This window comes from Homalodisca vitripennis, chromosome 2, assembly GCF_021130785.1.
Source record: "Homalodisca vitripennis isolate AUS2020 chromosome 2, UT_GWSS_2.1, whole genome shotgun sequence".
NCBI classification, from domain to species: Eukaryota; Metazoa; Arthropoda; class Insecta; order Hemiptera; family Cicadellidae; genus Homalodisca; species Homalodisca vitripennis.
Genome location: NC_060208.1, coordinates 10,580,612 through 10,603,497, shown reverse-complemented (window position 1 = coordinate 10,603,497; position 22,886 = coordinate 10,580,612). Strand labels below are relative to the sequence as shown.

Below are 22,886 nucleotides of genomic sequence, written 5' to 3'. Positions count from 1 at the left end.
TGTGGAGTCTATATAGGCCTAACAAACAGTATATACTGAGCAAGGCAGTGTTTGCATGGCTTGTCAATGGCCATAGGCTGTTACATGTGGAGTCTATATAGGCCTAACAAACAGTACATACTGAGCAAGGCAGTGTTTGCATGGCTTGTCAATGGCCATAGGCTATTACATGTGAAGTCTACATAGGCCCAACAAACAGTATATACTGAGCAAGGCAGTGTTTGCATGGCTTGTCAATGGCTATTACATGTGAAGTCTACATAGGCCTAACAAACAGTATATACTGAGCAAGGCAGTGTTTGCATGGCTTGTCAATGGCCATAGGCTATTACATGTGAAGTCTACATAGGCCTAACAAACAGTATATACTGAACAGGGCAGTGTTTGCACTCATGTTGTTTTATTAGATTTGTGCCATTACACAAATCTAATAAAACATCATTTTATTTGGTAGATGACTTCTTGAACTGCTTTTGGCTCTTGCATAATAAGTCATGCTCTTGTTTCCACATTTATAAGACCCACATTCTGGGATGGATTACGATGTCTAGGGATCTGTAACATCGACCTGAGCATTGTACGCACATTATTCTCCAGAATCATATAATTAAATATACATTTTACAGTAATATAACTTTTTTTTCCGATGAGTTACCAAAAGTCTATGAAACAAACTATAATGTGCTGTAACTCACTTGAGCAGAAGCCTACACACTCTGCAGAGTGCGACAGGAGTCACCTTGAACAGACTGTGGTAGATGACTCCAGCAGACATCATTGTCCACATGGGTAACTGGTAGCGCGACTCTAACACGTTCATCTGTGGACACAACATGTCATCAGCTACCGCTGCTGTGGCTTATGCTTATTTAGAAATTAAAACTACAAAAATTGGTTAACATGTTGAATTGTTTTTATTTTGAAAACGTACAAACAAATTTTATTTTAACATTGTTTGTCCGAGGGAACATTGTTTGTTCGGAAAGTAAGTTACCTTAATAAATAAACACTTACAAGTGTCTTTACAACATTTTTACTAAACACATTTGAATGAAAAACTCATCAACACAGTTGCACTTACATTTAATCACTTATGATAACTACGTATTAGCTTTTCGATACCTTCTGTGCTGTCTATCTGAAAACTTTACAATATCTTACAATATCCCAAGTTTCTTGATATATGTGGAAAATGTTTAGAAAGGTCTGTGATTGTGAAAATTTGACTGTGTTCGTCTATTTTGTTTTTAAGTCAGTATCAAAACGGATGAGGAAGAAGTCGTTTGTGTCAGTACGCTGCAGTTGTTGAGTTGTCTGTAAGATATGGTGAAGATTCAATTTGCAACTTCAGCATGACATTTAGCCTTTTATTTTTGTTACTATAATCCTTACTGCTGTCATCACAACTCTTCAGCAAGAATAGCAACAAACCTATTTTATGTTAAATGATCTTAGTTTGAAGTCCAAAACACAGATAATAAAAAATATACGCAAATTACCAAAATGTGTATTTTTTATTAAATAACTGGCTGTTCCACAAAAGGAGTGATCGACTACCGTAAATGTGGCTTTCACCAACTTGGGGCTTAAAATAATCGTCATACAAAATCAGCAAGAACATACCGTCTCATAAAAGTTGATTGCTTGCAGCAACAGGGTGCTACTTTTGGGCTCCAGACACATTCCCACCTTGCAGAGGTCCTCCGTCCAGCGAACCAAGGGTGCCAACATCTCAATGGGTTCGGAAGTCCACGCTCGTGGTTTGTTGAGGAAAGGGTGAGGCAACTGGCGAGAAACTCTGCCTATTTCTCCTACATACTGAGGACAGAGACAATGTTACTGTAACCAAGTGTATCTTGTATTTTTTTAGCATCAAGCAAAACTACTATCCCTCCAACTGGCGGTCATTTTTTCCTGTAGTGGCGGCATGTTTTCGAGCCTCGTGCAAGGGTTTTTTTAAAAAATTTATTAAAAATATAAATTAAAAGTAATATATATAGAAGTATATATTTTTGTGTTCAGAATTAAACATATAATAATATTAGTATTTAAAATTTGGCCTTAAAAAAATGTTTACTAAAATTTTTTTCCCATGACATTCCAAAATTTACATTTTCTTTTTTTTTAATTTGGGGGGGACCATACCTAGCAAACCAAGTTATAGTAAGAAAAACTATAAAAGTGAGATTACCATTTTGTGTCAAATTTATTCTAGTTTCAGAAACACATAAGCATTATACAAATTTATGAAACTATAATAACACTATATAACAAAAAGCAGCGACGCGCATAAATTGTGAAAATAGGGTGTATATGTAAGAGTTTGCTAATAAAAGTTTTACTAATACAGTTTTACTTCAATACATGTTATGTTGCATATTTTATTACTCAGAATGAAGTAAACTATACAGCAGAAGTAAAAATAAATTCCATAACTTTTTTTTTTGAAGAGTCGAAAAAGTTTCATTTTGTCATTACTCAAAACTTTTGCGAAAAATTTTCAAACAGCAAAGTATAAAATGTGTTTCAAAGCTTGTATTATATCCAAATTTATAAATCTATGGTTTACATATGATGGGAATTTTATGTAGTTTTAGAAAACTATAACTGTGTCTAAATATATTACATATATTTTGATTCTACAACTACATGTATTACTAAAATAACAGTATATAGCCTACGCGACTAACAGTGACCCTGGAATGGTCCAAACAGTTATCATACATAACCAAAGAAATTACGGTAAATATATATTTGGTTGTGAAAAATTGTTATTTCAGAACTAAAAGAGTGCCTAAAATAACGTTTAGTGAGTGAAAAACAAGAACAAACTACGTGAAATGAATTTTAGCCAAGTCATTTTGCCATAGCCTACACAGATTCGATTAATTCATCAAACATATTTCAGTAAAAAGAAATGTATTTGAAGTGAAAACTTCTTTAGGCGCGTTGAGCGTTTTGGTTAGAGGGCAAAATCCACGGTTCGCGTCACCGACATGCTAATGATACTAACCTGCATGAAAAAGTCAGTCTCGCTGTGTTTTTTAACCGTAGACTTGGCCGCGGACTACTAACCTGCATGAAAAATTCAGTCTCGCTGTGTTAAAACTGTCCCGGGCGGAGTATGAAAACAGACTGCGAAAATCAGTGACCTTTACGGCTTACTCTCGCGATTTAAAAGTGAAGCCAATGTCGTACAATTCTGTAAGATGCGTCAAATTAAAGCTCTTAATATTGGCAATCTATTGGTTACATTTTTAAATATTAAAAAAATTTCGAAATAATTTTGATTATTGTTTACATTTTACATAGCGTTTACAATGACAAGAAAAAAGTAGTAAGCGAGGATTTTTTTTATTTTTTGGTCAGACAAAATTTGTCAACGAGAAAGTTGTGTGAAAATAGATGAATATTTTTTTTTTAATTTATCATTTTTTTATTGGAAGTTTAGTTTAGCCTGTAGTAGCGTATGAAGTGATGAGTGAACGTTTCTGCCAGAACTGTAGTTGGCGCATTGGCTCACTGATACCGTATTACTCAATAAATTAGTTTTATTGTGCAATAAAAATACCTTTACGAAAGAACCAAGTTAATTTAAACTAATTTATTAGTTTTAAAAATATTGTGGGTTTAATTGTTATTGCAATTATATACTTTATCCGTAGCAATAACTGTATTATTTACAACGGTGTTCAACTCACTGTTGTTCACTCGGTGTTTACTCACTTGTATTCTATGTTTAACTAACTATTAATATTGAGCAATTACAACAAGTATAATGATTGCATTGAACTTTTTTTCATTAAAATAATATTCTTTAATACTTACAGTACTTTTTTATTAAGATATTGTTAAGATAATTGTATATTAATTATTTTTTTCAACCACTTTGTATTTATATTTTGTTCATGATATGTTTAACCCATCATATGTAACTAATAAATAAAACATAAAAAATTTCATATAATTTTTGCATATAGTTTTAATTACTCTCAACTTAATAGTTCTGTTTTCACTTCTATCTGCAGTCCCACGACTGCTACTGTTTTTTTATTCTAAAATATATTTATTTGCACTACTGCAATATCTAACAACTCACCACACACTAAACACAACACTAAAACACAAATAAAACTTACAAATAAACACGTTCGTCACATAAACAAATCAGACGGCATCGACAACATGGCGGTCACAATGAATTGCATCAATCTTCTTTTACGTTCCAAAACTACGAACCTTGGTACGTTGCAGCTACAATACAAAGAGAGAATAAAAACTATAGTATTCCTTAGGCTTTTTTTTCCCAAATCCAATGGTGCATGAATCGAATCGATACGTTGCCGGAATATACTGTAATGAGTGATTATGCAAGGGAATGTTTGTTTATCAAAATTTTGACGAACAACAATCCACAAAGGGTTATGTTTATCAAAATTTTGATGAACAACAGTTGGAGGGCTATTTCCAATATTAATGTTCTTGCTGAAGTTAAATTTACAGTATTATGTATTATGTTGAGTTTTTATATTGCAATGTAGTTGTAATTCAATGCCATGTTGAATCACTCTTGTCTCTGCTCATTTCTATCAAACTACTGCCTCCTAGAAATTCAAGAGATTTAGCACATAGACTACATGAAATCACAGTCTTTCTTAACCTCACCCATCTGTCCATATTAATCCATCTCATTCACACCATTTTCACCTCTCCCAAATTCCTGCCCATCATTTTAAAGAACTATAGCTTACATAGAACTAAGTACTTTATCCTAAATTAGGTTCAATTAAAAATATTTTACATTTTATCTCTACACTATTAGCTTTCATGAAAGCAACTCAATGTGCTACATTTACGGCAGTTTGTCAGAGCAAAGATACTTCAACAATTCAAACATAAATGTACGTAATTAAAATCAACAATTTGATTTTAAATAATAGAACAATTAGCACAATATTACTATTTGTTAATGTTGATTTTTGTGTTTTTAAGTAGGTTTACAAGCTGACATATTGCTTTCCTGTGATAAGTTAATTAATACCCTGTTTTATTGTGTGTGTTTTATTGCTGTTTTGCGTGTTTTTATTTATTTATTTATTTCCTTCCAACGGTCAAAAACCAATTTACATTTGTTAACTTATAATAGGATTAAATCATTCTTAAACAAAAGGGCCAAACCAAACATGCAACTGGACTCTAAATCAGATCTAGGCATAATTAACGTATAATTAATTGTAATTGTTTTATTGTATTGTGTGTTAGGTTGTTTAGATTTAGTTAAACAAGAGTAGTGTAGGTTATAATTGACAATGTCATCTGTTTCATAGCTGTGCTATATTATCATGAAACATTTGTGACAATAAAGATTTATTATTACTATATTATTATTGTTATTAATTGTTCATTTATCAAATGATTTTAGGTCCAGAAAAAACAAACAAAAAACAGATGTAAACTAAAAAAAACCCATCTAATTTCCAAGATTTTGCATTAATACATCCCTTACTTTGCTTACTCCTCAAAAGCTACAGATCTTCACCTGAGTATTATAAACTAGAATAAGAATGAGGTTTGGAACAATGTAGGTAGATTGTAACTGGTAAAACGCAATCCTGTCTAAACAGTAACAAAACAAGTGCTATTCCTGAAGGAGTCCACGTCATGCACATGGCCACCAATTAAAAAAAAGTCAGTAGAAAGGCAATTTTGATGCCCAATTACAATAAATGCCAGCACACAATATAATGGTTTATTCATAGACAACAATTCACTCCACTTCACTTGCAGGTTTATCAAATAAATAATTGTTGAAACGGATTGTTACCATGTTCTTAATAAGCGCAGTGACAGTCTGGATAATCTGTTGCTTCATCGTAACGTTGTACGATACAAACAGCATGTACAGCGGCCTCAGGATGTTTATTGACAGCTCTGTAATGTAACAATCCATGTTAGTAAGTAACAAGAACCAGGTGACTACAAACAAAAGTTGTTTGGAAAGTACCTCATTACTTTTAACACTTTTAGGATCAAGAAATTTATTTCAAATTTCAGGATATGACATTTTTTCAGTAAAAAGCATTCAGCATTATATGTTTTATTCAAGTAAATATTAAGATACTTAAATGATGTTTTTCAGCATTTTATTGATTCTTTTGAATAATATGCTATTTAGCTAAAGAATATATAGATATATTTATATGTTATATAATTTTTTAATGTATTTTATCACATTTTACCTGAAAGAAGAAAATTACATGTGAATAGCTTACTATTTGTAATATAAACAGATTCAAAGTAAAAGAAAAACACAAGAATTAAGCGAACTTTTTCAAAATATAAAGAAAATAGTAAAATAGTTCACTACTAACACTGCGTATACTTCCTTAATTTATTTGATTTTACATTGAAACGAAAATTTTCTTTTTTATGGTTTAAATAAAGCAATCGTAAATAATAAAGTAAATAAATATAGAAAATAAATTATGATAGGGTATAATATGCAAATAATACAGACGAAAATTTTAAAAATGAAAAATTTATATGAATAAATGATAATAAACAGAACAATAAAAACAATGAATTCAAATAAATAATGATACAGCAGAGTACAATAACAAAATGACAGGATAGATTATATATATATACAAATTAATTGAAGTCACAAAATACTTTTTTTCTCAACATGAATGTCCCGCGATTTTTGTCTTGAGCACCTCTACACTGTCATGGAAACAGTCAACAACTTCAGCAACACAGTTATATAGTTGGCGTAGAATATGGAGGTTGGTAAATTTAAAAAGTACTGTATACTGTGATTTATCATGCTTAATAAAATTCCCCTTTGAAACTGAATATTTCCCCAAAAACAAGTTATATTAATATGGCGTCTTACCTTGGAAAGAGTCAAATGTAGCCCACTCTAATAGACTCATTATTTGAGGTCTGTGAACCAGTCCATCCCAGTTCAAGAGGAATCTGAAATTTAAAAAATGAAAAGCCGATTAGTATGTGAATAACAGGAGGCGTTGGTGTATTGCCTCAGAATAGATATTGTGGTGAGTGAGATATAGTGGAGAGGTCGACTCACCCAGACAGGAATGTGGACACACAAGGAATTCCCTGGTTCAAGAAGTTCTGCAAGTCGTACACTCTGCTCAGGAAGAATTCTTGATTTTCCTCACTGGCTTCTTTGTCCTGATTGATAAAAACTGTAGACAACATACAAATTATTTTAAAGTTCTTCATTTTAAGCTAGGCTCTGATTAATATTTTATAACATGATACACAAACATTTCAATGTTTCATACTGGGTCCCTCGGGTGATAAGAATCAAGAAATTTATTGCAACATAACATCCACAGTTATACAACTATACATGTTGTGTGAACAGGTTGCTTGTCAATAATACATACTATATGGTAAAAACAGTTTGTACAACATTTTATACATTAACAATGTTTTTGTCAAATTCACTAAAACTACACAAGCTGCAGATTGTCCTGCAAGAATTCAGAAATATTATAATAGGCCTTATTAATTAGTAAGCTTTTCACAGATTTTTTAAAACTGAACAGTGTTAGCTGCTTTACATGTAGAGGTAATTTGTTGTAAAATTTAATTCCCATATAATGTGGAGAGCTTTCAAATAATGTTAATTTGTGAAGAGGAAATTGCAGATTGTCTTTAAAACGGGTGCCATACTGATGTTCATGATGAATTATAGTTTCTGAATTTAGGCGATTATGAATAAATATTAAACAGCTATAGATATACAATGATGGAATGGTCAATATTTTCATATCCCTAAAAATATCTTTACATGAATCTCTCTGATTCAAAAATAGCATGGTTCTAATATATCTCTTTTGAGCTTTAAAAACAGAGAAAATACCTGAACTACATCCCCACACTTGGATCCCATATTGTGCCAATGAACAAAAGCAAGCATAATAAACTATGAGCCTAGTCTTAATATCAACCAGCTCTCTCAATGTGTACATTTGGTAGCAAGCTGAGCTCAGTTTTTTATTTAGCAGTTCTATGTGTGGTCTCCAAGAAAGATTCTTATCAATAACTAGCCCCAAAAACTTAGTGGTATTTACTGTAACAATCACTGAGTTCTTAAAATCTATATTAAAATTGGACATAGCCTTATTTTGTACAGTCTGAAATTTTACAATTTGTGTCTTATCACTGTTTAATGCGAGCCCATTACAAGTAAACCATTTTTCTAAGTCTATTAGGGAATTAATTATTTCTAATTTTAAATCTTGCTCCCTGTTACATTTTACCAGAGATGTTGTGTCATCAGCATACAAAATCAGGTCATTTCTAATATTATGTGGCATGTCATTTATAAAGATAATGAACAACAAAGGGCCCAGAATGGACCCCTGTGGTACACCAGCACATATATTCACCCATGATGATATATTTTTTATGCCATTATTGTTGATTAGCGTTCTTTGCTTTCTACCATGAAGAAAAGATTGAAACCATGCTAAAGAGTTGCCCAAAATCCCATAAAATTTTAGTTTACTGACAAGTAAGGAATGATTTACACAGTCAAAGGCCTTGGAGAGGTCACAGAATACACCAGCAGTACTCCGTGACCCATCCAAAGCCCCCAGGATCTGCTCAACCATATTAGAGGCAGCCTCAACTGTACTATGGCCAGAGCGAAAACCATACTGACTTTTACACAGAAAACTATTACTCTCTAGGTAGTTACATAACTGTTTGTGTGCTATTTTTTCAAAGACTTTGGAGATACTGGATAGGATGGAGACTGGTCTGTAATTGTTTGGATCCTGTTTTTCACCTTTTTTAAAAACTGGTTTTACATCTGCATATTTCAGTTGGATGGGAAATTCACCAGACATGAATGATTGGTTAATAATCAAAGCCAGAGGATGTGAGATGTACATTGCAGTAGCTTTGAGCACTCCCACTGGGATCTCATCCCATGCTATAGACTTCGTGTCTCTCAGACTCATTATGACACTATAAACCTCTTGAGCACAAACACACTTAAATGCAAATGAGGCTTGTTTATTACAAGAAACGTTACTTAGTAGCTGAACAGCTGAATTGATCTGTGGTTTGGCACCAATATTCTTAGTTATATTTACAAACATTGTATTGAAATAATGTGCAATATGCTTAGCATCTGTATACATTTCATCTTGTACCTTGAGATTCATGCAGTCAGATTTTTTAATTGTATTCATACCTAATTCAGTTTTTATCACATTCCACACAGCTTTGCTTTTATTTTCAGAATCTTTGATATATTTACAATTATACATTCTTTTAGCAGCAGCACAAACTTTTTTAAAAATATGTTTATAATCTTTTACATATTTCTTAAAATTTACATCATTGCTATATTTTGCCATTTTGTGAAGAGCCCTTTTTTTCTTACTTGACACAATTATCCCATTCGTAACCCATTTCTTATTTTTAAATGCACTTTGGGAACCACATTTAAATTTGACAGATGTATAAGGAAAAGAAACTTCAAAACATGTTTTAAAACTATCTAGAAACCTATTAAAATTCTCTTGTGCTGTGCTAAACTCACAAAATTTCCATGAACTCTTACTAACAGAGCCTACCATACAAGCCATATTCTGAGTTGAAAAAATTCTTTTTCTTGTCGAAAAGTGTTGTGCTGACAAGTCATTTCTGTATTCAATAGACATCAACAAAGCCCTATGATCAGACAATCCTAGTTCAATATTTAACAACTTACTTTCATTAACTCTCTTATTAGTGGTAATGTTATCTATACAAGATCTAGATTCTTTCGTCACTCTGGTTGGCATTTTAAAATTATTTACAAAACCATATGCAGACAATAAATTAATAAACCTATTTCTTATATTGTAATTTCTACAGGACTCCAAAGTGTCAATATTGAAGTCTGACATAATATAGATCTTCTTCCTTTTAGATTCCTTTTTAAGTGCCCTAAATAGCTTCTCAAGTTTCAAGAGAAACTGATCCACATTGGAAACATTTGTATTGTGGTAAATGGAAACAATTATTAAATTCTCATGACAGGATCCAGAAACTTCAATGCAACAGCTCTCAAAAACAAAATCTTCTTTTAGAGATATCAACAGATCATCCCTAGCAGTGAAGTGCATGCCTTTTCTAACTAAAATACAAGAACCTCCCCTGATACCATTCTCTCTAATATAATGAGAAGCCAATTCAAAACATTCCAAAGAATTTAATTTTGATATTTGAGTTTTGTTAAGCCAATGTTCGTTGAGACTAATTATTCTTACAGGAAATTTATTTACAAATATTTGTAATTCTGTTATTTTAGCCAAAGAAATAAGACCCTGTACATTATAATGCATTATCCAATTAGTTTTGTTCACAAAAGTATTCTCTAAAATTTCTAAATTATCAATATAGTTTTCGTAACCATCAGCATTATAAATCTTGTCTACAGCATCCACTGATAATGTACAACATTCCGTTAATTTTTCCTTGTACACATAGTTACATCCTCCACTTATGTTATAACCATTGTTATTTGTCACTTTTGTATTAAAGGAGGCCAAACACTTGAGTTTAAAGTGTAGGTTTCTTGGTTATTGCTGACGCTAGAGAATCTTCCTAAAGATGCCTCTTCCTCCTCTTCTTCCGCAACTAGAAGCTCTGGGCTTGATGTAACGTCCGTGACACCAGCAGCAATGGTAGAGTTGATGGTCTCATTGTGCAGCATACTGTGATCTGTGTTGCTGTGATCTTCTACTCGTGCTGAAGGTGGCAGTAATCCTGTCGTCTGGTCATTGTCTGTGCCCTGGGACAAGGGCAGTTCCGGTTCAGTTATTTTGATCAGTGCCTCACAGATTCTCTTTGCAAGCCAATCTTTTCCCATTTGATTCAAATGTCTTCCATGCCTTGTGTGGAAAAGTCTATCTGCTTTACTAATCTTGACCAGAGAAACATTAGGAAATTTTTTACTTAAATTCTCAAGTGCGGTATTTGATTTTATGACTTCTTTATTAACACAGGACCATCCCTTTAAATCATGCCTAAAAGGTAAATCTAGTAGTATTATTCTGGTATCACTGTATTTTTTCAATGTTTCGCAAATTGGACCGAGTGCTCTCTCAGCCTCATTATGAGCCACATCATTTGACCCACATGCTATTACTAGAACATCCTCAGAACCTAATTCCTCCCTATCAATGTTATCATAATTTAATATCTGCCCAGCCAAACCCCCCGGCCTAACGAAACCAACGGCCTCGAATGATTTTGATTGTTTGTTCAAGTGAAAAGCTAAGTTGCGCCCATGGCTATCAGCACATACAAGCATTTTTTTGTTTTCTTGTGCTATTGACGGTTTTGTACTTGTGGAGAGGTTTTTCTTGTACTGAGTTAGCTTTCTTTAGGTTTGAACGCTGGCTGACATTTGAGGTGTTTACACTGTTACAGTCCTGTTCAACAGACTTGTCAAATACAAAATCATTTTGTAACACATCATAAGGATTTTTTGAAGTAAAGTCAGGTTCTATTATTTTCTTATTTGTGTGGTGATAATTGCGTGGCTTACGATCGCAAATTGTAGAAACTTTCTGCCATTTGTTAGCAACAGGGAGGGTTTGCTGTTTGGGACTACCCTCAAGAGGAGGGGAAGAATATAGGTATGAGGATTTTCCCGCAGTTTTTATTGTATTGGGTTTTTCTTGATAACCTAGATTATTGTCATTTTCTAAGATTTTAATTATGCTTTAGCTGGACACTTAGATAGGAACGCAGCACTTACCACTTTGTAAAGTTTGCATCAGACTGTCTGAGAACCTCCTCTGCAGGTCAATCCCACCAAACATGATGAGAGTAAACCCTGTGCAGTCTCGCAGTAGACACTTAGATAGGAACGCAGCACTTACCACTTTGTAAAGTTTGCATCAGACTGTCTGAGAACCTCCTCTGCAGGTCAATCCCACCAAACATGATGAGAGTAAACCCTGTGCAGTCTCGCAGTAGACACTTAGATAGGAACGCAGCACTTACCACTTTGTAAAGTTTGCATCAGACTGTCTGAGAACCTCCTCTGCAGGTCAATCCCACCAAACATGATGAGAGTAAACCCTGTGCAGTCTCGCAGTAGACACTTAGATAGGAGCGCAGCACTTACCACTTTGTAAAGTTTGCATCAGACTGTCTGAGAACCTCCTCTGCAGGTCAATCCCACCAAACATGATGAGAGTAAACCCTGTGCAGTCTCGCAGTAGACACTTTAGATAGGAACGCAGCACTTACCACTGTGTAAAGTTTGCATCAGACTGTCTGAGAACCTCCTCTGCAGGTCAATCCCACCAAACATGATGAGAGTAAACCCTGTGCAGTCTCGCAGTAGACACTTAGATAGGAACGCAGCACTTACCACTTTGTAAAGTTTGCATCAGACTGTCTGAGAACCTCCTCTGCAAGTCAATCCCACCAAACATGATGAGAGTAAACCCTGTGCAGTCTCGCAGTAGACACTTAGATAGGAGCGCAGCACTTACCACTTTGTAAAGTTTGCATCAGACTGTCTGAGAACCTCCTCTGCAGGTCAATCCCACCAAACATGATGAGAGTAAACCCTGTGCAGTCTCGCAGTAGAGACATGATGTTCTGGGGTATCGAAACTCGTTTGAACTTCTTCAGTGTTTCCTTGATGCTGGAACAAAATAATCCATTAGAAATTAAAACTTTGTAAAATTCAGGCAAAAAAAATAAATCTTAACGGTAACAAAAACTGGATGCAAAGTATATAAAAAATCTGTCAATCAGCGTGTTAAGTGAAACGGGAGAAAAAAATTATGAGCAATACAATAAATAGAGACAAACAAACAAATAAATGTGGAGTCAAAGAATAAAAGACTATGCGAGAAAAGGGTTAGAACAAAAGTCTAAAATCGTTTAACGGTGCTGGTTCACAGATAAAGTAATTTAGACTTTGTAACATTAATTGATTTACTACTTACCTTCTATTGAAATTAGGTTATTTTGGCTTAAAATGTTTAAAAAAGAATGAACAGTGAAACTTTAAAAATAAATAAAAGTCAGATAATAAAATTTAAACATGCATTATGACTTTGATATCAAGAACAAAGAGTTTAAGTCTGAAAGCATCTGCTCTTCTTCACCCTCTCCCAACCATCACCACCATCGAACTTAATGCTATCACATGGGATACGCTGATATTTTTCCCCCTGCGTCTCATCTTCTTAGGTGCTTGCAGAATTTATTGTGCAATTATACAGTTCTTGCTTTCTATGACCGCTTTCAGGAACATGATATTTTATGTATAGTTTATAATGTGAAATTTGATTTTTACACGTTCATCGTCATACTGATGTGTGTTTCACTCTTTTGTGCATGTATAACCTTATATGTCATGTTTTTTTACTGACGTCTGAAGAAGAAAATATATTTCAATCCTTGAAACATTTTATTTTTGAAACATTTAAAGATGGTCAAGTTTTGTAATACTGTTATACTTTCAACCAATTGTAATTCATATGAATTGTATTGTAATTATTGTATTCATCAATTGTCAATAATGAACTTTAAACAAAGAAACAAGTACATTCTGCAAAATAATTATCAGGTAAAATTATTATGTATAGATAACCTTTGAAACCAGTGTTTCAAACTAAAACCAAGTTTCGGACAATTTGGTGAAAGTTGCCCTGTTGAAAAGAGCAATCTATCGTTGTGTGGCAGTCGTGTAAATGCTGCTCCTGCAGACAAATGTATGAAAATGGAAGTGACCAAATTCTTGGGAACAAATTGTCTGATTCAAACTTAAGTCTGAGTCTATTGCAAACATTATAATCGTTAACGGCCACCAAAACATTAACGCGATCTTTCAGAAATTCTTGCTCAAATGTACTTTATTACTTACAAGTATGATTTGAAAATATATCAGTGTTTTATTTTAATAAGTTTAAGTTTCATAAGTAATTTCACCATTTATACCAAACAACATAATAATGCTTTAGGATGTAACCATTCTCCAACCCGGCTTAACCAAAACCCGAGCCGGCCCACGCTGTTGTTATTAGTCATCTCTTTCCCCTGTTACCAACCATTCCCAAAGTATAACTTACAAAAATTGTTTGTACGTAATTCACTTCTCCTAAACACCTTTTCTAATAGGTTATTTTTAGATGTAATTGGGTTACCTAAAAATTTTTTTATCTGAAATGGCTGCTGCCTCCTCCCCATATTTCCGTTAAATAAGGTTTTACTGTAATTAATAAATGGTTAGTTAAGAGATACAAAAATAATTACATCCAAAATTTTAGTCCCTTCATCTTACTCAAAAACTAACTAGTCCATCAAAAAGTATTAATTTCTACAAAGTTAAGTATCCACCAGCATCTATTGATGATATAAATGATTTTATACACCACATACAATTTCGATTGTCTAATATACAATGCTCATAGACACGAAATAATAAAACTAAAACCAAATACACACTAAAGAAATTATATTTCAAAAGATAGAGCTGTCCTAACATAAGGAAGGAAACTGTGAAATAATATCAGTATGACTCACCTATCAGGATAACAGGATGCTATTTTGTCCAATCCCTCCAGATTAAATGTGGGGAAAGGAACTAGAGAACTAGCTTTGTACTCCCCATCTAGATGGCTCTAAAACATCATATGAGGTTAAAACATCATTTAAAATATTGCAATCTAAAAAAAATTTTCAACTGTAAAAAAACTTTATAAATTTTGCATTTATTTCTATTTACAATACAATAAAGAATCTTTAAGTTTTCAGCATAAAAATGATTTTTACTTCATATTTGAAAGAGATACGTTTTGACAATCTTCATAGAATCTGTCATCTTTTATACATTATTGTGTTCGAAAATAAAGCCAACTTGGCTTCAGCCCAGAGTGATTCCACTAACTACAGACCAATTACTATTTTTTCTACTTTTTCTAAAGTAATGGAAAATATTGTGCTCTCTATACTTTAACACTATTTTTTACTTACTGTCAGAGAAACAACATGGATTTATAGGAGGAAACAACATCTACAGCAACAGCATTGGTGAACTTTATAGAAGAAATAATTAACCAGCTTGAAGAAGGAAACTGGTTTTGGGGTCTCGGGAATACTACATAACCATAGCGAAGCTTCTGATTCTTTGGGACATGACCTAATTATATCAAAACTTGAAGCTCTAGGACTCAGAGGTGAAGCAAAAAATTGGCTTCGCTCCTACTTGAAGGGGTGCAGTCAAGTGGAAGAAAGTTAGATATTCAGAAAACAATATGCTGGATATTTTAAAATCTACTCAAAAAAATTTTACCAGTTGTATTCCACAGGGCTCCGTTTTGGGACCAGTTCTCTTCAATTTAGCTACAAATGACCTTCCTCTTCAACTGGACAACGTGTTCACGCTTAATGTATGCTGAAGTTTTTTAAGTGACAAGACCATCGATGGATTGCAGGTTAGGACTTACTTAAGCCTTGACAAAGCTTAGTAGCTAGCAATACTGTAGAGACAATTACCAGTCACAAATATAGCAAAAACAAAAAAAAAATCCTCTTTCAAAACATAAACAACCTGGCAAGCTCACAACATATATCTTGTAAAAGAAGTGAAACTCCTGGAGCTAGTTATTGATGCAGACCTAACTCGGACACCCCACATTAACTAATTACGCAAAAGGATTTTGACTGAACACTTTACCTCGAAAAAAAATAAAAACCATTGCTGACAACACCACAACTAGAACAGCATACTTCGGACTTTGAGGCCTACATCAGATATGATTGAATTGCATAGAGATACACCTAAGACAAATATGGAGAGTTTTGGTTTTTTTTTAATAAGCAATAAGGATCCTTGCTAACCTACAGCAAATGGAAACATGCTTAAATGCATTCAAGGAATTAAGGAACTTGGCAGTTGTTAACTTGTATGTAAGAGATGTAATTTTATATGCAGACAACAAAAGCCACAAAGAAATAATAATATCCATGGATATCAAACAAGAGATGCACCCCACTTTGTGACTCCATGACACTTTTTGAGAAGAAACATGACTATATTGGCAACAAACTGAATAAGCATCTCCCAGACCATCTACGGATATTGACTGGCAAAACTGAAAAACAACCTAACAAACCAGCTTACAAACAGACCAGTCTACACTTTGGTTGAGTTCTACCATTTATGAGATAAAATCTTTGGAAACTCTATGAGTATAATACAACACCACTGTTTTTGTCAAAGAAAATACAGGTAAAGAGATTACTTTATTCTATTTTTATTTGATAACTTACAATATTTTTATCTTTACTTATAAAAATTATGTCTTTATGTCATAAACTTATCCCCAAAGTTTCCTGCTCTCCAAAGTAAATCATAATTTGGTAAATGGTATATGTAATATTTAAGCGTTAGGACCATTTTGAGACATGAAACCTCAAAACCAGCGCTATATAAAACAAATTTTAAATCATTTCTATTGGTTAGTAACGAATTAGTGATTTGTATAAATCGTACACTATACTATTAATCAATTTTCAAAAATAATAACACATGATAAAACTGCAACAATAAAACATTACTCACGGATGATGTTTGATTAACAATTGCCACTTCAAACACTCCAAGGTCTCTATTGGGCATAGTTTGTTTTCTGCCGGCGGTTGGCCAACTTGATCAGCGTGTCCATGTTCTGGGGGACAGTGCTTAGGATTTTGTTGATGTCCACTCTTTTGATCTCCTCCGTCACTAGTCTTGGCTTGTAGCCCTTGAACAAACTGAACAACTTGATTGTGACAACACCGTATTCCAAACCATTACTGTTGTAAATTTTCGCTAAAGAAACTTTATTTTGTGATTAACATTTATGTTACACACGTACGTCTCTAAGCACGTACGTTTTAAGCTAAATATTATAAACAACATGACAGGAAAACAGGACTAACCTGAGCAAGGCCAGTAGGTATTTGTCATCCTTCCGCTTGAACAGTAACTCATTGACAACATACACAGAGCTGGCCGTCACATCATTTGGCTTGGTCAGCTTACACAGAAGCTTACACGCATATTTCACCTGGTCAGCAGATGGAAATATCAAACACACTCAGAAATCAGAAATTTATTGTCACGTAACATTACATAATTGTGGTAGATAAGATCTAGACTGAACAGGTGACTTGTCAATATAATTTAAAATATACTTATCTTAAATAAAATGTATAAACATAACTAGTAATTCATTGATGATAATCGTTATTAATTACACAAACAGTAATACAGTATGTATATATATATATATATATATATATATATATATATATATATATACATAAGCACACATTAAACATTAAATTCTAACGGTACAGGTACAGGTTACAATATTATTCATTTTAAATTATATAAAGCTAGATGTAGCTATTCTTATCCTAAAATAAAATAATTTACAAAACATAAAACACATTTAAAAATAATTAGTGATAAAATAAATACAGTGGAATTTATATTATATATATATATATATATATATATATATATATATATATGCTTCTAGAAAAGTTATCTATAAAATTAAAAAATATCTTCATAGAGAAAGAATATTATTCAGAAAATTATTTTCTAATTGTGCAACCTTCATTGAATAAATTACGTTCCAACCATTTCAAAACTTTTTAATATATATATTATATAACTTATATATATATATATATAAAACTTAAAAAGTTTTGAAATGGTTGGAACGTAATTTATTCAATGCAAATAAATTGAATTTGCACAATTAGAAAATAATTTTCTGAATAATATTCTTTCTCTATCAAGATATTTTTTTAATTTTATAGATAACTTTTCTAGAAGCAAAGAGGATAGAGATATTGAAATTTTATTGTAAAATTGTTGTCCTTTGTAATAAGGGGACATTTCAAATAATTTAGTTCTATGGACTGGGTATGTAAGTCTCTCTGTCTTGTAGTGTAATCATGATCTTTTGAGGTAAGTTTTTATGGGTATACATAAGACCTCATATTATATAAAGTGATGGAATGGCCAATAAATTTAGCTGTTAAAATATAGACCTACAAGATGATCTAAAATTTAATTTTGTTATAATTCTAAAAGCTCTTTTTTGCAAGGTCAACCACTCATTTTACAAATCAAACATCTTATAGTCAGCCTTGACTTGATGTCACATATCTCATTAAAAAAAGATAAGTCAGAAATCAGAAATTTTCAGAAATCAGAAAATTTATTTGTCATTTAACACAAGAAACAGTTGCAATAGACATCCGTCACAGCCTAAGTTATGATTTAAACCTTTTCGTATAAAATACAATGACTAGACTACTTTAAAAACACAACATGTAGCAATAAAAACTTTAAAAGACATAACATATAGACTTAAAAAAATAACATCAATGTCAGGCATATAAAAAAATTCTTGTACATGATAAAATGGGTTTTTTTCTTTTAACCAGGCATATAACACTCTTTTAAATCTACTTATAGGCACAGATCGGGCACTAGAAGGTAATCTATTAAAAAACTTTGATGCTTATAACTTTATGTGATGCTTGAGTTTTTGCTAACCTAACATATGGTAAATCTAACAGTGCATTAAATCTAGTATGGTAATGATGAAATTCATTCCTCGTGTAATAGTCCTGCAAGTCATTCTTAACATTCTTTAACAAGTTTATTCTATAAACAAACAAATATATACAGATTTTATCACAGTAAGAACACCTTCCTTGAACAAAAAAGAGGTTTGCAATGTGCCTTATAAGGAGAGTTTGTTCAAATTCTTAAAGCTTTTCTTTTGTAGAATTAAGATTCTCTCCTGTACATTCACTGCAGTTTCCCCAAAGAATAATACCATAAGAAATTATACTATTAAAAAAGCATAGTAATGCATTAATTACATATTGTTTTGGGACAAGCTTTCTAATTTGTCTAAGTAAGTAAATTACTCTGGAGAGCTTGACAGAAACATTATTTACATGGGCATTCCAAGCTAATTTAGAATCCAAGGTTATACCTAATAATTTTGACACTATCATTAATCTTAAAGCCTAAGTCAGTTTCACGATTACATAAACTAAAAATTATAGATTGAGTCTTAGACTGGTTTAGCATAAAGACCGTTAGACTGAAACCAAATGGAACTTTCAGTAATATAATTATCCATTATACCAAATAGCATCTCTAGCTTGTTTCTACAGACAAAAGTTGAGTCATCGGCAAATACAACAGAATTACAATTAACATTTACAGGCAAATCATTTATATGTACAAGAAACAAAAAAGGGCCCAAGACCGATCCCTGTGGTACTCTCCCGCAATTTATATATCTACTATTTCAGACAGTTTTGCTGCCAATACAAACTCTCTGAGTGCGACTGCTTAAAAAAGACTGAAAAAGATTTAGCTCCACACCACTTATGCCGTAATAATGTAATTTTTTGAGAAAGAGTCACGTGCGGAACACAGTCAAACGCCTTTTGTGAGATCGCACAAGGTTGCTAAAGTGCTACAGTGAGTTTCAAAACCCCCCAATACAGATACCACAAGACCCTCCACTGCATCCACAGTTGACCTACCTTCTCGAAAAACCAAATTGAGAATTTTGAAAAAAGAGAGTGCAACTCAAAAAAATCACTCACCTGGTGCTTCATCACTGTTTCTAACATTTTTGAAAAAATTGGCACAACAGAAATCGGTCTGTAGCTACTAGGAGATGACCTTTCACCCTTCTTAAATATAGGGACCACCTTAGAAACTTTTAGAGCTTGAGGAAAAACACCTTTAACCAGTACAATCGTTGACACAAGTTGTTAGGGGCTCCACAACACACGGTAACACTTTCTTTAACAGGCCACTACTGATATCATAGATATCTTTACACTGCTCTTTTTTTATGCTATTAAAATGAGAGATAAGACATTTTCACTTGACACAAGCTTCCAATTTATAGATGACATCAGGCAGAGGGTGGTTTGAGAGAAGATCCAAGGACGCATCAACTGAGGACTCAATCTCATCTTGTATTGCAGCTACAGCATCGATGAAAATAGTTGTTGAAACTCATTCTGGTTGATTATATCATGCTGAGCAGATGGTGATGAAGTGCCCCTTGCTGCATTCACAACCTTCCAAGCAGCTTTGCATTTATTGGAAGAAGCATTTATATAGCTAGCATTGGCCTCCAGCTTTGGCCTTTTTAATCTCCCTTTTATATATATTTTTTTGCTTCGGTATATAGTCTCTTTGTTTCATCCCTGAATAGACCATACCTACAAGACCACAAGTAAATCACATGTAAAATTGAGTACATCTTCTTTAAGTTTTTGATGAAGCAGTGAAACCATGTAGAACATGCTTACGTCTTGATGTTTGTGGAGCCCTCTTTTCTATATAAGGCCTAAAAGGAAAGCATTTATCCATACCTTCAAGGAAATATGAAATAAAAGTATCAAACAGGCAGATCATCAGAGGAGTTGGCAAACACAGTATTCCAGTCAATATCAGCAAGAAACTGATTAAATTCAATAATGTTTCTTTCAGCAAAACAGCGTTAAACAGTACGTCGGTTTTTTGTACCTTCTGAAATAGAGGGAGAATTTAGCCTAAAAGTAATGTCCAAGGCACAGTGGTCAGATAATGGAGGTCTTAATACCTTTGGTGGAAATGTAGCCCCTAATTCCATTAAACAATTAACCAAAATCTATATTTAGATAGATATTTAAGAGCACCATTAAAGTAAAATCTTGGCTGAATCAGTTGTCTTTTTATTATTTTTTTAATTTACCCACAATGCTACAAAAGTTAAATATTCAACTCCCAAAAGGGTTATAATTTGAAATAAGAGTCCTACTTACCAGTTCATCATAATGTAACATATTGTAGAAGTCATGGTAAAATATGTCAATGACACGAGAGTCAACCAAGTCATTCTCTAACAGACCTGAAATGTAATAACAAAGTCCATTAAATATTGCCAGGAACGATTTTAAACAAAATAAATTATCCAATATATTGAGCTCCACACACAATTTCCGGAGATTATATGATGTCCATAAATGGAACAGGAGCACATAAAGTTAGAACTCTCCATTGAGGCTTTGACTGCTATGTTAGGTATCCATCTTATTTTACAAGACAAGTTATTGGATATGTGTTAACTTCCACAATGATTTTCTAACTCTAGGAATGGATGAAAGTCACTTAGTGTGACGTTCATAGTGTTATTTTATCATTGAGTAACAGTTCATGTCTAGATGTATATAATCTCAATTCAAGTTTTAAAATTAGCATCACCATTTGTTTCTGAAATAATGTCTTATTTGTTTAATCTCTGTATTGATTTGTTGTACTGTTCCACAATGTCTTGAGTGGGTAAAAGCTATTCCTTTGCAGAAAAAGGTTTTAAAAGGGGACTATGCTAATTATTATCGCCCAGTGTCCATAGTACCAGTTATTTATAAAGTTCTTGAAATTATATTGAACAAACAAGTAATGAAATATTTTGAACATAATCTGTTGTTCTTCGACAATCAATGGATTTAGAGCTGGAAAGAGTACTAGTTTTGCTGTAGTTAATTTTATGAAAGAATGTACAATAAATGTGGATGAAAAAATGTGCAGTACATAGTTGTTATGATATGTCCAAAGCATTTGACACTATTGATCATGTTATACTTTTTTTTTAAACTTAAATTTTATGAATTGATGTTAATTCTATTGACCTTATTAATCATATTTGTCTAAAAGGCATCTGTATTTTATTATGATTGTTTCTCTCAATATGTTCAAATTCTTACTGGTATGCCGCAAGGATCAATTTTGGGCCCAAGTATGTTAATTGTGTATGTTAATGATCTTTTAGCAATGCCTGTGTATCATCTTTTATGCATACAGATAAATTAGCGTTAAAAAATAAGTTGTAAAAATTTTAATTTAGTTTGTCAATTGTTGTCTCATTTAACTCTGTAGTTGAGGATTGGACTGCAGCTAATGTTTTATGTTTGAATAAAGATAAGATTCAAAGTATTAAATTTAGTTTAAGTGATATATTAGTAACAATGAAGTTACATTTCTGGCACTGTTGTGATGAAATAAAACCTTCCGAAACAAAAATTCTGGCCATTTTGTTCCAGATATTACAACAAAACCATTTATTATTTGTACCGTATATGCAAATAGTTACAATAATACATTGTTAAATAAAAAAAAAATGGAAAATTGAACCAAATATTTTTATATGTAATATGCTTAGTTTAATAAAAAAAAAAAAATAAAAATAAAACCTAAGATTGGTATAATGTTAAAATAAGGCATCCCTGAAATAGCTTGAATTGGACAAGTTCAGTTCTGTACATTTAAAACAATAGTACTCCATTGTAAGAAACTGAATTTTTTGATTGGTTCAGAGGTCTAAAACTTGCTAACCAATAGGAAACCTAGTTGGTTACTTGTCTTGTAATGTTAGAACAAAACTACTGGAGAGCTCTGCTCATTATCTTGTGTAGTTTAGCCTTGTAGGCACATAGTTAGTAGTCCGGATTGAAAGAAGACCCCAGTTTACGGGTATGTACATTTTATAAGAACTTTGAACCAATCAACAAATTGTTTTAATTTAAATAAAAATTCATACATATCTTTATTGTGTAAAAAAAAATTTAAATATCAATAAAATTTCACTAAAATGTTTTTAAATAACTAAGAAGTAAATTGTTTTAACAAAGTAAATAAAATCTAAACTAGATTACAATTCTAATCAGATTTGTAATTTGTTTCTTATTAGGGTTTTCGGTGGAACCGGACAAGAAACCAAATAAAAGGTGTAAGTGATTTAGTT

At 32.6% G+C, this 22,886-nt stretch overlaps 1 protein-coding gene across 1 annotated transcript in view; it reads right to left on the bottom strand.

The window, feature by feature from the left end:
* LOC124355530 (centromere protein I-like) overlaps positions 1 to 16,813 on the bottom strand; it is a 29,704-nt gene extending 12,891 nt beyond the window's left edge. The window contains exons 1-8 of the mRNA XM_046806694.1: positions 16,625 to 16,813; positions 14,584 to 14,681; positions 12,540 to 12,694; positions 7,091 to 7,211; positions 6,896 to 6,978; positions 5,825 to 5,931; positions 1,624 to 1,818; positions 696 to 820 (exon numbers count right to left, since the gene is read on the bottom strand). Of these exons, the coding sequence (XP_046662650.1) occupies positions 696 to 820; positions 1,624 to 1,818; positions 5,825 to 5,931; positions 6,896 to 6,978; positions 7,091 to 7,211; positions 12,540 to 12,694; positions 14,584 to 14,681; positions 16,625 to 16,681 (941 nt within the window). The 5' untranslated portion in view covers positions 16,682 to 16,813. The remainder of the gene's footprint in view (positions 1 to 695; positions 821 to 1,623; positions 1,819 to 5,824; positions 5,932 to 6,895; positions 6,979 to 7,090; positions 7,212 to 12,539; positions 12,695 to 14,583; positions 14,682 to 16,624) is intronic.
* Positions 16,814 to 22,886: the final 6,073 nt, after the last annotated feature.